This window comes from Lissotriton vulgaris, chromosome 6 (assembly GCF_964263255.1).
Source record: "Lissotriton vulgaris chromosome 6, aLisVul1.2, whole genome shotgun sequence".
Taxonomy (NCBI): Eukaryota; Metazoa; Chordata; class Amphibia; order Caudata; family Salamandridae; genus Lissotriton; species Lissotriton vulgaris.
The window spans coordinates 898,747,795-898,765,308 of NC_141694.1; the positions used below are offsets into that span (position 1 = coordinate 898,747,795).

At 47.7% G+C, this 17,514-nt stretch overlaps 1 protein-coding gene across 1 annotated transcript in view; it reads left to right on the forward strand.

Moving 5' to 3' along the window:
• Positions 1-17,514, forward strand: part of BUB1 (BUB1 mitotic checkpoint serine/threonine kinase) — a 1,006,269-nt gene that overhangs the window by 619,018 nt on the left and 369,737 nt on the right. The window contains exons 21-22 of the mRNA XM_086926890.1: positions 13,785-13,887; positions 13,976-14,054. Coding sequence (XP_086783016.1) covers positions 13,785-13,887; positions 13,976-14,054 — 182 coding nt within the window. The remainder of the gene's footprint in view (positions 1-13,784; positions 13,888-13,975; positions 14,055-17,514) is intronic.

The window sequence follows — 17,514 nt, forward strand, 5'->3', positions numbered from 1 at the left end:
CCAGACCCCAGTCAACTCAACCTGGCAATCTGGCTTCTGAAGTCTGGAGTTTGGCTACCTTAATCTACCTCCAGACTGCATGAATATTATCAAAGAGGGTAGACGTCCAACCACAAGAGCCAGCTATGCAGCAAAATGGAAACGAATTGTGATATACTGTACTGATAACCACATCAACCCGATCGATGCTTCGGTTCAAAACATTATATGTTATTTGTTACATCGACAACTTTCCAATTTAGCATGCACATCCATACTCTTACATTTGACTGCAATAGCCTCATACCTCCAAAATAGGCAACATCTATCTCTTTTTAGAGTGCCTGTTTTCAAAGCCTTTATGGGGGGACTCGAGAGTCATTCCCCTAAGACGTCCACCCGCTCCAAGGTGGAATCTCAACATTGTTCTCACCAGACTAATGGGTCCACCATTTGAGCCATTGCACAGATGTGAACTGCACTTTCTCACATGGAAGGTTGCTTTCTTCATTGCTATCACATCACTCAGAAGAGTGGGTGAGATTCAGGCATTAACTATAGAAGAACCTTTTTTACAAATACACAAAAATAAAATGCTTCTTCGGACCGATCCTTAATTCCTTCCTAAAGTTATTTCTGCTTTTCATACCAATCAATCTGTTGAGTTACCTGTGTTCTTACCTCAACCAGATTCAGTGCCCTACACACATTAGATGTGAAAAGAGCATTGCTTTATTACATAGAAAGGGCAAAACCTTTTTGTAACACAAATCAACTATTTGTCGCTTTTGCTCCACCACACAAAGTGAATCCCATATCAAAATCAGGTATTGCAAGGTGGATAGTCAAGTGCATTCAAATATGCTATGCAAAAGCAAAATTAATTTTAACAGTTCCGCTTAGAGCATACACTAAACACAAAAACTAGGGGCTTCTATGGCATTCTTAGGAAATATACCCATAGATGAAATCTGCAACATGGTTTAAACCTCACACATTCACAAAACACTATTGTGTAGATGTGTTAGCAAGACAGCAAGCTAGTGTGGGCCAAGCAGTTTTACGTACACTATTTCAGCCCACTGCAACAGCTACCGGTTAGCCACTGCTTTGGGAGATAACTGCTCTGTAGTCTATGCATAGCATATGATCTACAGTTCATAGGCCTTGAACGGAAAATGCTACTTACCCATTATGCATCCGTTCTTGACATATAGAGCTGTAGAGTCATATGCGCCCACCCGCCTCCCCAGGTACTTATACCTCTTGCAGTGATTTCTTACTTCGATACATACATTCATAGACATCTCCTTTTACTACCCTTACTAATTCCATTATCACCCTCTGCGGGAAAACAATTTAACAATGGAGTTGATGCCCCTGCGCACTATCCCCGATAGGAGGAGTCACCTGCCTTGTGACTGGAAAGACTTCTTCGAAGAAAAACAAAGTGCAAACATTTGGACCCAACATTAGATGGTGATCTATGCATATCATATGACTCTACAGCTCTATATGCCAAGAACAGATGCATACTGGGTGAGTAGCATTTTCCTTATGGGTCTGGGTTTCTGCAGCCCTGGAACTTTATACAACCGGATCTTGTGCTGTTGCACTTTCCACATAGAAAGAAGCTCTCTAATTCCTTGAATATGCCCTTGCTTTCTTTTTCATAGTGACTGTGTCAAGTTGTTACTCAAGGATCTAGCTATTCTAAAGGTTAGCAGGGGACTATGCAGTATATTGCGGCATATGACCGGGTACGTTTTTAGGGTGCTTCAAAGCTGGCGGAAAACTTTACTTAATTCGTTGGCATTCTCCAAGAAGGTAGTGATCATTCTAAATTTGCCCACATCTGTATTCACCCTAGGAGTTGCCTTGAGCAGTTCTCTTCTGGGGATAGCCTCAACCTTTTTCAGGGCTTGTTCCAGTACCTTTTTGTCATAACCCCATGTACTGAATCTGGCTATACTGTTGGGCCACTACCCGGAAATCACTAACCCATGTGTTCCTCTTAATTCTCAAGATTTCCCCATAGCGGATGTTGGCAATAAGCTAATGTGGATGACTGCTGGTGGCATTAATTATTGAATTCCCAGCAGTGGGTTTCCTATACAGTATGGCGCAGAGCTTCTCTTCAGTGACCAAACCTTCAAATCTAAAACATTCACTGACGTAGAGCTCACTTCCCCAGTGAACATCAAGTTAACATTGTTCATCTTCAAGAACCCCATGTATGCTTTAGCTATTTCTAATGACCCTCTCCAGATTAATGAAGAGGTCATGTATATATCTATGCCATTCTACCACATTAGTTGTCCAGCTGTCATTGGAGTCGGACAAGGCCACCTGCTTCTCCCGCCAGCCCACAAATAAATTTGCGTAGCTAGGGCGAAGCAGGTGCCCATTGCTGTGCATGAGATCTGCCTATAAAATTGCTCTTGAAAGAGATTTTTTTTTGTTAAGGCAAAACTCTATTAATTCTAGCAGCATTATATTATGTTCCATAAACTTCAAAGGACGGTTCATCAGAAAAAAAATTCTACTGATTTGAGACCATCCTTATGTGCAATGCATGTATATAAGCTATAAATGTCCCAACACCAACATTTGGAAGCCTGTTTCCCATTTAACCCCCATTAGGTGTTGCAAAAAATCTTTCATGTCCCTGATGTAAGAGGGCAATACGACCACAAGTTTGGATAAGAAATAGGGGGCGCTAGAGGGCGCACAAGCAGAATGGCCGCACTCACGTGAGGCTCCTGCTGCCTGGATAAGAAATCCTTCATTTATCCTACACAACCGGATCAATAAGCGGCTCACTGGGGGCTGCTGTGTAGGTCACTCTGCCTGCCGGCATCGGAGGGATTCCTGGGCCGATCGGGCCCCGCACCCGCCAGCATTGCCTCGGGGAAGATCTGACCAGCGCTACCACTGGAGCCGGGTGGAGTGGCGCCTGCGGTGGCTGCGGCCGGGACCGACCCCGGCTTCACATGGGGCCCCAGGCCGCGCACACGGAGCGGAGCCAGGCGCGGCCCTGCCGATTCCCGGGACCCCCCGGATGTTTGGAGTTGAGCGGACTGCGGCTGCCGGGCTATGCGGTGCGAGGAGCTTGGTTCTGCTGCAGGTGTGCGGCGTGTGACTCCCGCACGGGCGGGGACCAACTCCCAAGAAGGCACGCAGTGCTGGAGGGCCCTGCCGGGCCGCACCGGAACATTGACCCACCTGCTCCGGTAGCGGGATTGTGACTGCCTGCAAGGCTAGACGTTGGGGCACTACGAGGACGGTAGGAGTGAGGTATTTGCCCCCCCCCCCCCCCTGCGATGTGCAGACATTATTGACTGTGGCAGAAACGGCCTGACTCTGTGCATATGACAGGCGGATTCAGTGACATGGCCTGCGGTCTGCAATGAGGTGGGCCCCTGCGCTGGTCATTATTGTTGCGCAAGCTGTACAGCGGAAGCTATAAGTACCTTGATGAGGGTGCCCATGCGGTCTGGACAGCGTGGCAACGGTGGAGAGCACTGAAACCCCCCCTGGTTTCCTCTTTTTAACTCTGGTGTTGGCTGATGATATTAGACTGGGCGCCAAATACAGTGCTATTGTTGGGCAGATGCGCCCGAGCGGTGCACCTTGACAGCAGAAGATACAGGGGTGAACCTGAGGACTCAGAGGCCAGACGATTTTGAGACCCCCTTGGAGTCAGTCTTGTTATTACTGGTGCAGTACAAGACGGTGACACGACACTATAGATCCTGCAGACGGCCTGCACTGGCGAATCGGCTGCGTACCCGGAGATCCCTCTGTCGGGGACATCATGGGTGAACCGGATACTCGGCAGCCCAAACTCACTTTTGACGCGGCGAAAAAGACGGCGAGGCGGGCAAGGCGGATATGCCAGGCGGTAGTGCACCATCTAGGGAAATGGATATGCAGCAGATACTCCAGGAGATGCGGCAAGGGTTCACTACTGTGGTGGATAAGGTAGACCAGATATCCTCCAGGATGGACGCTATAGCGCACAAATTGGATCTGCATGAAGAGCGCACTAAGGACACAGAGGCGCATCTCCGAGAATGATGATACCACTGCTGGCGACACGACGCAGCTAGCCAGGATGGACAAGCTCCTACGAGTGATTGCAGCAAAGAATGAGAATTTGGAGGCCTGCAGTAGGCGCAATAATATTCGCCTAACTGGTGTGCCGGAGTCCACGAACACTGGGTGAATGGAAGACTACGTGGAGAAACTACTCCTGGCTGCCATTGGCTCCGAAGCCTTCTCCACGCAGTTCATTGTGGTGGAAGCTGATGAGGAACAGTAGCATGTCACGCTTGCCGGACAAGGCCGGACACTTATGATTGACCCCGGAGACTCCGCATGCAGCGGAGAGCTACAGACAATCAATCAGCACGATGCCCAGGACTGTACCGGTTGTTTCAGTGGTAATGTACTCTGGGCCCCACTCCCTCCCCCTATTTGAGCCCATAGGGTATGTCCAAGTTGGGCTTCTGGGGGTGGGGTGGCTGTGTAGCTGACTAGTGTTTGCCCCCAAAGGGTATTCCCCTATGCTGGACCATGCCACCTGGATGGGGGTTCTGTTTTTGTTGGGGCGCTGGGAAGGGAGGGAGGGTAGAGTATTCTGGCAAGATTGGGTTTCTTCAGTGGGAGGGGGGAGGTCTGGGGGGAATGGGGTGTGAGTTGTTGCGGTTGAAGGGTGGGACGGGGTGGTGGGTGAGGGGACTAGACAAGATTTGGCCGCTTTAATGGATAGGGAGATATATGTTGCTGAATCTCAATATTCAAGCACATATTGGGAGTTTAGTTTTGGGTGTTGGTTGTAGGGTACACGTGGATGTCATGCACAATGATTGTTTTATCCTTATGGGATGTTGTGGTGGGGATGGCACATACATTGTAAGGTCACTGATGCTATAGATGAGGCACATCTGAGGACTGGCAGTCGCTACTATTTGGAGAATTACGGGAATGGTAAACAGTATGATTTATGCCTTCTGAGTCTGGGACGGCCCTGAATATTGTTACGTGGAATGTTTGGGGGTTGGGGGACCCACGCAAGAAGCGGCAAGTATTGTCCTTCCTGGACAGACATCAGGCCCATGTGGCGTTTCTGCAAGAAACACACATCAGCCCACAGCATACCAATACTTTTGCTTGTAAATGGGCAGAACACAGGGTGTTCTCCTCCTTCTCGTCCTATGCGAGAGGCACTGCCATCGTTATCAAGAGGCGTACTCTGTTCACTTTAACTGGTACACACTGCGATACACAGGGGAGGTATTGTCTGGCCTGGGGACGACTGGGGCATGACTCTGTCACATTGGCATGCTGCTATGGACCGAATACAGAGGATCTGCAATTTTATATAGATCTGTGGGCTGCTATTATAGACATTGGGTCCAAACACATTGTATGGGGCGTTGACTTCAACGTGGCATGTAACCCTAACGTGGATAGGTTGCACCCTTCCCCCCACCATTACACCAAAGCGCGTACTGTATTGCATGCCACACTTACAGAGTATAATTTGATAGATGCCTGGAGGCATTTACATCCTTCCGATCTGGAAGGTACCCACTTTACTGCACATACTTCGTCTTGGGCGCGCTTTGATTATATATTCCTGTCGGCGACTTTGTGTCCCATGATATCTAGGGTGCAACATTTGGCCAGGACCTATTCAGATCACACACCTGTAAAGCTTACTCTGTTCTCGGCAGATCTTGGTCCAGCACGACCCAGTTGCAGAATGCAGCCTACCATCTTACTGGACACTGTGTTCCAAAAAGAGCTTCGTGAAGAGATCTTAGATTTCTTTGCCCCAAATAAGGATTCGGTTGACAAGGTTGAAACTATCTGGGAAGCGTTTAAGGTCACCTTGAGGGGCTACTGCATTTCGAAAGGTGCTGGAGTCCTTGCAGACACTTGAAACTGAGCTCTAGTCCTTGGAGATGTCGCTGGTTCTTACGCCAGACAAGACCATTCAGTCCAAAATTAGGGAAAAGCTCTCGGAGTACACAGACACGGCCCGTAGAGAGTCACACTTTCGTGGGAAATAGCTCGCCGCTACGCAGAGGGTGAGAGACCGGGAAAGGCATTAGCTGAAACAATTAGACGCACACGGGGCTCCAATGTGGTATTGGAATTGGCAGGGATATACGGGCTGGTGTACAGAGACACAGCCAACATATTAAATGCTTTTACAGCACACTATACTAAATTGTACACAACCACATGGTCTGGCGTGCTAGACCTAAATACCTACCTGGAGGATATTTCCTTGGGGCGGTTAAGCGATGTACAGCAACGATATTTGAGTACTCCGTTTGAGTAAGATGAAGTGTGGGAGGCAATCATGCATATGCAGTCCGGTAAGGCCACCGGGACGGACGGCATACCGGTAGAATTTTATAAAACGTACATAGACTTGATGGCCCCCACCTTGCAGGAAGTATATGAGGACGCGTTGGACGTGGGACATCTCCCTCCCTCCATGAGAGAGGCCCTTATTACCTCCCTCCTCAAACCGGGAAAGCCGGCACAGCACTGTGATTCTTACAGACCCCTCTCACTCCTTAACTGTGATGTTAAAATCCTTGCTAAACTCATAGCCACGCGACTCAATCTCCTTATGGAAACTTTAATTCTGCCTGACCAGTAGGGCTTTGTGCCCGGAAGAGCAACGTCCCACAACCTGAGAACCTTCTTCACGGCCCTGAATAATGTCTCATCGGAACTACCTTTGGCAGCGATTTTTTTAGACGCCACGAAGGCCTTCGATTCGATTGAATGGGACTTTGTGTTTGGAGTGATGACACGCATGGGATTTCCTCCCATTTTTCTTTCCTGGATTAAACTGTTATATTGCTCACCGGTGGCGAGGGTGGCCATTAATGGTAAGATCACCCAGACTTTCTCAGTTACAAGAGGCATGAGGCAGGGTTGCCCCCTGTCGCCTTTACTTTTCGCGATAGCAGTTGACCCTCTCGTGGCAAAACTGCGACACCACAAAGACAGAGCACTGCGGTGTAATCTGAGACAAATATTGGTGTCCCTGTACGCTGATGATATTACGCTCTATATCCGGGACCCCCAGCAGAATCTGAACCCAGTCCTTCGGGAATTCATAATCTTTGGAAGACTCTCGGGGTTCAAATAAACTGCAGTAAGTCTTGCGTTTTCCCTCTTACTGAAGCGACGGGTCGATTCCCACTAGATTATCCACTGGCATGGTGCGAGGATGAGCTAAAATACCTTGGTATTCATATCACACGAAATCGGGACAAACTCATGCGTCTTAATTACGGGACTACGTTGGTCCGCATCACAGATAAAGTATTGCGCTGGATCACGCTTCCCCTATCCATGGCGGGGCGTGCGTCTCATTAAAATGGTAATATTACCTCAACTATTGTACCTATTTCTAAATATCCCACATCATCCAGGGGCTTATTTTTTCAAAACAGCTGTGATCCGAACTAATACGCCTGGTATGGGGTGGGAAGAACCCCAGACTCCAGTGGAATGTTCTCACTAGGCCGTACTCCCAAGGAGGGTTTGGCATCCCCAACTTTGAATTATACTATTACAGCGCGCAAGCGCATTATGCCTATTTTTGGGTACACCAACCACAATATATGCCGCAAGTGGCTGCAGAACACTGGCTTGCCCTACTGGTTTCCATAGACGGTGCACTGTACGTCCCGCTCCCCAATAGGTCTGAGACGCCAACAACGGTGATTTGCACAATTGCTGCTTGGGCACGCATAAGTAAAAGATTGGATGCACCCATGCTCTATTCGCCATTCCTGCCTCTGGTCTACCATCCAAAATTACCCCTCTTACAGGAGGTTCTTTTTCACAAATGTTTAGAACGCACGAGGATTAGGACATGGGGGACTTATACTATGAGGGGTGGTTTCGCACACTGGAACACATGTCTCAGGGCATGCCGCAGTCGCCACTTGACACCTTTTTGTATATTCGCCTCCGGCAAGGATTTTGCTCCATAACCCCGGATTTACCTGTGGAGCCCCAGATTCTCGCTCCGCTTCAGGGAGCGAAACACAGACGTCTTGTGTCAGTAATATATAGGACAGTCCACGAACAGGGAGATGAGATAGTTGCACCAGCTAGGAATAAATGGAATGAAGATCTGGGCATAGAACTGATGGATAGGCAGTGGGAATTCTGTTCACAGCAAATGGTGCGGGTATCGGCGAGTAGCAGACTTAGATTCATTCATTACAAGTTCCTTCACAGGTTGTACTACACGCCTGCTCGTATGCACAGATACAAATTAAGGGATACAGACACGTGATCGCTGTTGGGCACCCGGGGCAGATTTCTTACACCTTGCATGGGGATGTGATACGGTACAGTTGTACTGCTCGCAGGTTTTTACTGCACTCTCTACAATGATAGATACCCATATAGAGCCGTCACCGACACTTGGTTTGCTAGGATACACCGAGCCGATACAGGCAGCACACCGCAAATTTGTAGCTTTGGCACTGTTGCTGGCAAAGAGGAGAGTAGCATCTAGGTGGGGCAGAGGAAGGGCACCCAAATTCAATGTATGGATTGATGACTTGATCTATTGTCAAGAGCAGCTTGCGACTTATGAAGAGTTGCTACCCGTGACCTCCAGACCTAGAGATATATGGGCCCCATTGCACTGCTACTTGCTTTCCCGTACTCAGACAGGTTCCCAGGGAGGTGATGGCGTTGTGCTAACTACATGAGAAATTGTGATTGCTTGCTTTCATTCTTCATGTTGTGATATTTCACTTTGTGTGGTGGCAATGGGAAGCTGACCCTTAGGGTACGATGGGTTGCGAATTTGTATGCCTGTGGTTCATGTTGGCCTTGTCTAAGCCATCCCAATGTTCACCTTGATATTATATATTCACCTTATAATTATTCCTTTTAATGCTTGTGTTGTGCCGACACACTCACCTCATTTTTGTAAGCGGACAGACCCCCACACGGCAAGGACAATGCTAATCATTTTGGTGACAGATTGTAAATCTCTATGCAGACATATATACTATTTGATGTTAGCAAATGAGATGTGTATGATTACAAGTGTACCATGTGTTTGTTCCTTAAAATCAATAAAAAGAATTAAAAAAAAAAAGTTTGGATAAGAAATAATCTATATAAATAGATAAGTGTTCAGTCAGGCTTCCTTGTGAGGACACTATGGGACGTCCCGAGGTTGTTTATCATCCTTGTAAAACTTCGGTAGGTGATAAAAAAGTGGGTGCAATGGGGTTCAAACACCGTAGGAACAGATATTCATCGGTCTCCAACATGTTTCTCTCATACCATTCACATATCAATTGGTGATGTTCTGAGATGCTCTGATTATATTCTTTTTTTTATCCACTTTCTGAAAGCAGTTCACGTTCGATAATTGCTGCAATGCTTCCATGCAATATTGCTCACATGTTTGTAGTACATTGTTCCCACCCTTATCCGATGGTTTGTATACGATCAATTTGTCCTTTCTTAAGTTGTCCAACGCTTGTCTCTGTTCTTTAGTAATATGTATCTTTGTTTTCCGCATTGTGTCCTTTTCTCTTAAGCGCATTAGGTTTTAGTTGACAACCTCCGCAAATATGTCTATGGCTTTGCCAGGCAATTGAGGTAGGAATTGTGAGACAGGTTTGAAAGGACTGTAGCCACTGCTGTGTTCGATTTCTGCTTGTTCCGTCTGTTGTACCACGTTCAAGAGAGACCCAAGTGATCTCATGTCATCAGTCTGTACATTTTCTAAAATTTCTAGGGTTTCCTCTGTCAGAATATCAGTTGCCTGTTTTTTTCCCTGTTTTCTTTGGTTTATTTATTAGCGGTTTTGTTTGAAAAATGTATGGAGTTTTATTTTAGGTGTAAATTTGAACAAGTCAATCCTTGTTTGTGTATATTACAGTCTTTTCTGGGGACAAAAAGTAAGCCCAAGTCTCAGCACCCCACTGGTGCACCATCACGTCGACAGGTGGGTTTTGCAAATAGTCCGAAGGGGCTACTCCCTCCCCTTCAAGACTACCTCTCCCTCCATGCCACCTCAGTAACATTGCATGTCAGAGGACCACCTGGCCCTTCTCCAACAGGAATTTGCGGCACACTTGGCCAAGGGTGCCATTGAGCGCGTTCCTGCCCCAGAAGTAGGTCATGGCTGCTATTCCCACTACTTTCTGGTACCCAAGAAGGACAAAGGCCTGCGTCCTTGCTTGGATCTCAGGAACGTCAACCGCTTCCTCCGGAAGGAGAAGTTCAAGATGTTGACGCTCGCTCAGGTCTTGCCTGCCCTCGGACTTTGAGGCTGGATGGTAGCGTTGGACTTGCAGGATGCTAACTTTCCCATCCCTGTCCTGCCGGCCCACTAGTGTTACCTGCGGTTGACTTTTTGCCACAAGCACTTTGTTTACCATGCTCCCCTTTGGCCTTACCAGCGCCCCTCGAGTGTTCACGAAAGTGATGGCAGCTCATCTGCGCAGATCAGGGGTTCCCGTCTTCCCCTATCTCGACGATTGGCTGTTGAAGGGGGGCTTGCCCCAGGCTGTCGTCTCCCAACTCCAGACTACGGCCGACCTCCTACATTCGCTGGGGTTCTCCAGCGTGCCGAAGTCACACCTGACCCCCTCTCAGAAGCTCCTCTTCATCTGAGCGGTTCTGGACATGACTCAGTTTAGGGTTTATCCTCCCGAACAGTGAGTTCGGGATATTCGGACTATTATTCCGATCTTTTAGCCCCTATCCCAGGTTTCGGTCAGGATGACCCTGAGGTTGCTGGCCCTCATGGCCTCCTGCATCCTGCTGATCGATCACGCCAGATGGCATATGCAGACTCTGCAGGGGGACCTGAAGTTCCAGTGAACGCAGCATCAGGGGAATCGGTCCGATTGTGTCCAGATTCTGGAAGGCACTGCACAACAATTGCAGTCGTGGCTCACAAACTAGGATTGGGTCAACGGCAGATCCCTTTCCTTTCCCCAACCAGAACACACAGTGGGGACAGACGCATCCCTTCTGGGATGGGGTGGCCACATGGGAGAGGCGGAGATCAGAGGCCTCTGGTCTCCGGCGGAGTCAGGGATCCACATCAACCTTCTGAACCTCCGGGCAAACGGTCTTGCACTCAAAGCCTTCTTTCCCTCTGTCCGGAGAAGAGTAGTGCAGGTGTTCACGGACAACATCACTGCCATGTGGTACTGCAACAAAACAAGGCCGGGTGAGGTCGTGGACCCTATGTCAAGAGGCCCTCCGCCTCTGGACATGGCTCGGACATCAGGGCATAACCCTGGTGGTTCAACATCTGGCAGGTTCACTGAACGCCAGGGCGGATGAATTCAGCCGCAGGTGCATGATGGATCACAAATGGCATCTTCACTCTGAGGTGGGGCAAGGTCTCTTTCAGCAGTGGGGAGAGCCTTGGTTAGATTTGTTCTCTACCGTAGAGAATGCGAAATGTCAGCAATTCTGCGCGTTGGAATTTCCAAGGAGGCAGCACTCGCTAGGCAACGCTTTTTGTCGCGAGTGGAGTTGCTGTCTTCTATACGCCTTTCCGTCTATACCACTTCTGCCCAGAGTGCTGAAGAAGATCAAGCACGACCGGCCCAAGTTATTCTTGGGGCTCCGGATTGGGCATGAAGAGTCTGATATCCCGAGCTGCTCAACATGGCAATCAATCCTCCGATCCGACTGCCTCTTCGGGAGGATCTTCTGTCACAGCAGCAGGGGAAGGTCCTCCACCTGAACTTGTCCAGCCTCCACCTCCTTGCGTGGAGATTGAGTGCCAGCAGTTGACGTCATTTGACCTGCCTCCCGAAGTCTGTGATGTAATCTTGGCAGCCAGGCATCCCCCCACTAAGACGGTATACACCTGCAGATGGAATACATTTTTGGCATTGTGTACTGCAAAAGCTGTGGATTCCCTTTCTGCCCCTCTTTCTGAGGTTCCCTTGTTCCTCTTATCTTTGGCCCAGCAGGGCTCTGCTCTGGATACTCTTAAGGGCTACCTCTTGCCCATTTCAACCTTCCTCACGCTCCCTGATCAAACTTTTTTTTTCAAGTCCCCTGTTGTAAATAGATTTCTTAAGGGCATTACTCCTCTTTTTCCTCTTTGTAATACACCAGTGGGACTTGCTTGGTTCTGACATAACTGATGTGCGCTCCCTTTAAGCCACTACATAACTGTCCTCTGTGACTTCTCACTTTGAAAACTGCTTTTCTGGTGGCCATCACCTCTGCACCCAGGGTGAGTGAGCTACAAGCTCTGTCTTCTAAGCCTCCCTTTCTGGCTGTCCATCTGGATAAGGTCGTCCTTAGAACTAGACCTTCCTTTCTTCCAATGGTGGTTACTTCTTTCCACGTTGGCCAAACCATCACTTCTTTCCACCTCCGCATCCTTTAAAAGAGGAAGAGAGTCTCCACCGTCTGGATCAAAAACGTGCGCTTTATTTCTATTTGGCACCAGATCTCTTGACTGGGGGTGAATGTTTTGATTTGTTCTGCATTCCGCCCATCATTGTGTCTATTTCTTTCTACTTGGATCGCATAAAACAATTCCGGGTGGACAACCAACTCTTTGTGGGTTACGTGGGCACTAGGAAAGGTAGGGCCGTGCACAAACTGACCATCTCCAGGTGGGTCGTTTTGTGCATCAAAGCCTGCTACTCTTTGGCTAAGAAGGAGCCTCCAGTGGGGCTGCGCACCCATTCCACCAGGGCGACAGCAGCTACTACTGCTTTGGGACGAGTAGTCCCCCCCTCAATGACATTTGTCAGGCAGCTACTGGCATCGCTGCACACGTTTACAAGACACTACTGCCTGGACAGCCAAGTCTGGAGAGACTGCTTCTTTGGCCGTTCTGTTCTCCAGGACTTTCTGGTGTGAACTTGGTTCGCAGACCCACCTAAAGGGTTGGTATTACTAGGGTATCTATTCTAAGGTAAGGAATCTATAGCTAACTTTTTCTTTCAGATGAACAAGTTACTTACCTTCGGTAATGATATATCTGTAAGAAACATAGGTTAGTTTTAGATTCCTTACCGCCCCACCCATCCTCCCCGTTCTGGAAACTGACTTCTAGGGTTAAGGACCTCCTTACAGGGCCCTAGTTTTGTGCACAAGTGGTCAGTGTCTTGCATGGCTATGCGCTTCTGGCGTGGAAAGTTGTGTACAGAACTGATGTCAGCGCACAAGGGCGCGTCTATGTAGCTACCACGACGTCTTCCTGGCGACCACCACGCCAACGATGGACGCGGAGTTGACAGGCGCCACCTTCCAACCCGCAGGGGTACTGCTGACGAAAAACTTATCGGAATAGTCTGACGCATGGGGGTAATTCTAAGGTAAGGATTCTAGAACCAACCTATGTTTCTAACAGATATATAGTTACCAAAGGTAAGTAACCTGTTCATTACGTGAATTTTCTTATGTTTGCTTAAGTTTTTATAGTGGCCCTCAAATGTAGAGGCAAAAACTGGTCTTTACTCAGTCCTGCATCCTTAACAATCAACAGATATTCCAGAAAGTTCTTTTGTCTGTTTGGATTTTGAGACCTATTATGACAACTTAAATCAGATGGCCCTTTAGAAGGATTTGGTTATTTAAATGAAACCTGTTCACGTCAATTAAAGGAGCGTCTTATTAAAGTACTTAAATTTTTAGATGGCAATAGAAAAAGCTTGCTTAACAGAAGGTTCAAACTGCACTGTGTACTACATATAAAATCAACCTTATGCATGTTTTCATATCTTCTAAAAATTCTATTTTAGTTGACTCAAAAGGGAAAGGTGTACAGAGCATCCAAAACTTTGTCACCGCAGTCAAACCTCCATTCAGCATATTCGAAGATGGCGTTTCTGTTAAACAAAACGAGTAAGTAGAGTATGTTAACATCACATCGAAATTCTGCATGCACGTCTTCCGTCTCAATTGACTTGGTAATGGCCATCGCTCTCTTTAGGTTTTTGAAGAAAGAAAACATGCCAGAAATACCAATATTGCGACAACGTCCTCTATCCAAATTTGGACAGAAATCAAATGTAAGTGGACTTACTTTAGCAAGTGTGATTGAGGTTGGTGCTCTAGTCTTTCAAGGCAGACAGTGGTTAACTGCATTTTGTCAGTAAAATCGATTAAAACCATTGAAATTTCTTTTAGCCAAAAAAAAGTATGGTTATTCATCTATTCTTGGTAAATAATATTAAACTATTGGCTTTGTGATTAAAACAAGAAACGTTTCTTCCTGAATTGTGTTTATCTTCATGTAGAATTGTGAGTTGAACAGATTCCAGCATTTTTAAAAAATGCAAGGCTCATGCAACTGTAGTATAATCCCTGCAGCTCCCCATGTCTGCTTGGGAAGTGCTGGAGTCCTAACCTGCAATTGTGTGCTTGTGCCTATTTTGCTAAGCTGTGTGTGGTAGAGTAGCCCTCATTGACAAGGACCATTGGCACCCATTGGCACCCACTGGCGTACATGGAACAAGAAAGACCTTGATTATCTCAGAAGATCTGAAATGCAGAACAGTCTGGGCCAACAGGAGTGACTAGAATCATGCAGCATTCTTGGTTGTGTCAATTTGAGAATCTGCAGAAAGAGGAAGGAAGGCGTACAGCTAAAAAGGTCCTCTAAATAAGTATGAAGATCTCTCAGCACGCCTGCCCATACAATAGCCCAATTGGCTCTTTTTGCTTTGTCGTAAGAAGTGAACGGTGTTACGTGAGGCAGCTCCCTTTAGGCCATTTAAAAGGGGAAGGAAACCACATATCTCTGTAGTGGTGTTTCCACTCCTGAGTACATGTTGCTAGTCTACTGAGAATGGCTACTTAAAAGTAATGAATCCTAAGGTTTCTAAAAAGCAGTAAAGGTTCCACTTAAGACTACGTTGGAGGAGTCTATGTTCGTTCCTGCATGATGTCAAATACTGTTTAGATGTTGGTAAAGACAAGACTTTTCATGCATTGAACGAAATAGCTTTTAGAGCTTCATGAACATCTTTCAGTGCAAGAACACAGTAATCCCAACACCATTGTCTGTAAACCAAGAATCAATCGTTCCTATAGTGGCCCCCCTGCTGTACTGAGAAATGCATTCCAACAAAAATCTCCCCCTCTGGTGTAATAGGGTCCATGGGGGCATGGCCAGAGAGTCAAGATGATGGATGCACCTTGGTGGAGCTCTGGCCCAGAACTTCAGCTGTCCTGCATCATCTTCCCATGGCAAGAGAAGGAAGCAACACATGTCTCAGGAGCAAAGAGAAATAGTAGAGACTCTGCTGTGACCTCATTTCGAGGTCCATGGGGCAGGTGTCAAGATGGGGTTTGTTACACAATGCATCTCGGCATACGCAGCACAGGGGGAAGGCATTGGGGTCTGCCCTGGAACCCAGGTAATTGAAGGCTATTTTTGCTGCAAGTTGCTGGCTGGGTACCTTGAGTGGGGACAGGAGCAGCAGCTCCAGACCAGCCTGACTAACTCTCCTCCCATGTTGAGAGAGAGAGGCCACGTCATGAGAGAGCCCAGTGAGTGAATAAGGCCTCAGGCTGCTGCAGGTGCCCTTTCTAAAATGCCTTACAATTAGGAAAGATAGAAGCACAACGCGATCTGACTTCAGATGGTACCAGGTACACAGTGTTTGCATAGTGCTGTCGGGCTAGGAAAGAAGTTGCTTTGTGGGCTGCCCCATCTTTGAACGTTCGTTATCCAACTACTACAAGACTGGGACTCCTCATTAACTTACCCCTCATGTCCAGTGCACAAAAGAAGGCATCCTCCGAGGTGGAAATTGAGGTGCACACAAATCCAGGCTGTGTGCAAGTCGACGCAGGGCAAACTGGGCTGGTACCCAAAAAAAAAAAAAAGCGGAACCGCTGTTCCCCTGCCCAAAGCCTGTAAAAGGCCGTAGGGACCCCTTACTCCAGCTCACTTAATGTGTCTCCGGGAGCCCACCAGCAGGGGTTGGGAGACTTGTGTGTGCTTGGGCCAGATGTGAACAAACACAAAATCTGCTCCAGCCATCGAGAGCTTTAAAAATGCTCCAGCCAGCTGGGAACAGGTTTGGGATCTGTTTCCCTGCCAGCGCTGATGCAGGAAGGCAAACTGATCAAAAGATTGCCTCAGCCCAGAGGGACCAGCATAAATATCTGCTCCCTACAGACCAGAGCAATGCCGGCTCCAGCAACATGCAGAAAGCAGACTGGGACTACTAGGGCTTGGGGCTCCCATCTTTTGATGTGCCAAGTCCTGGGGAAGGGGGCGCTCTGTGCCTTACTCTCCCTTGAAAGTGGTGCCAAGTCCCAAGGTATTGGTTTTCCAGCACTGAAATCGGCTGTGATGGGAGGCCGTGTGCCTGTACCCCCTCTCTCCCCCCATAAATAACATTTGCACTGGGTCCCTGAGAGGGGGTCCTCTTGGCTGAAATCTGCCAAGGCAGGGAGGGCATGTGCCCCCTTACCTTTATTTAAAAGAGTAGCCGTGGATGATCCGATCCCCCAGGGTCTTAACACGGCTCGGACAGAGGGCAACTCAGCCCCCCTCCTCTTTATTGAAGTGGCCCTGGGGGATGGAGTCCCCAGGGCATATAACTGCTCAGTGTTGGGGCAGTGCGGCACACCTCCCCGTAACTAAAAAAAAGGCCCTCAGGGATGGGGTCCCAGGGCTAGGATAGATTGCCAAAGGTTCCGTGCTACGTGGGGTTTGTTGTAGGGGTGGGGTTGCAGAAAAGTATGATAATTAAGCAATACTTTACGTTAAACAAAAAAACAAGAAACTTAATGCAAAAACAAAGGTGAAAGTAACTTAATAGGTGAATTTGTCAGTGACATTAATGTTTTGAACTAAAGAAAACACAGAAATTGACCAGTTAGTAAGCAGCACAGCTATATCTTTACTATCAATACAGAAACGACTACCTTAGGTGTTGAAAACAAGCATTGATCTATACTTAAGGGGCCAATTCGAGCAATTTCAATAGGAAGGGGTAGGGCGCCATTTAACTTATCTGATGCTCTTAGGCCGTAAGAGAAACTTTAACAACCACATAAGGGCGATAAGCCGTCGGAACAGCAGCGTCATTATGAAAAGCATTATAATTCGCATTTAGTGCGGGAAACGTAGCCCAGGAGTAGAAAACTTCGAAACCGTGCCCAGGGTCTGCCTCGACCACAACAACCATGCTAGACCCCACATTGAGGACTCCTTGCTGCAACAGATGTTGGGTAACTGCCGCACGGCAATGAGCCTGAATCGCAATCAGTTGTGCCATAAATCAGAAAAAAGGGATTCAAACGGCAACACTAAAACGGGTCAAAAACCTTTTAAAATTCAAGCTTAAAAAACCTACAAACGGAGAGGCAAACCCCTCCTTCCATGGACGTCTCTGGCAAGCATGCGAGGGTATTGTGGACCAGCACAAGCGCTATCAAAGGGTCCAGAGAATAAGAACCAGGCCAAACATTGACGGCTCCATGTTGCAGGGATTCTGTGGGGGAACAGAACTT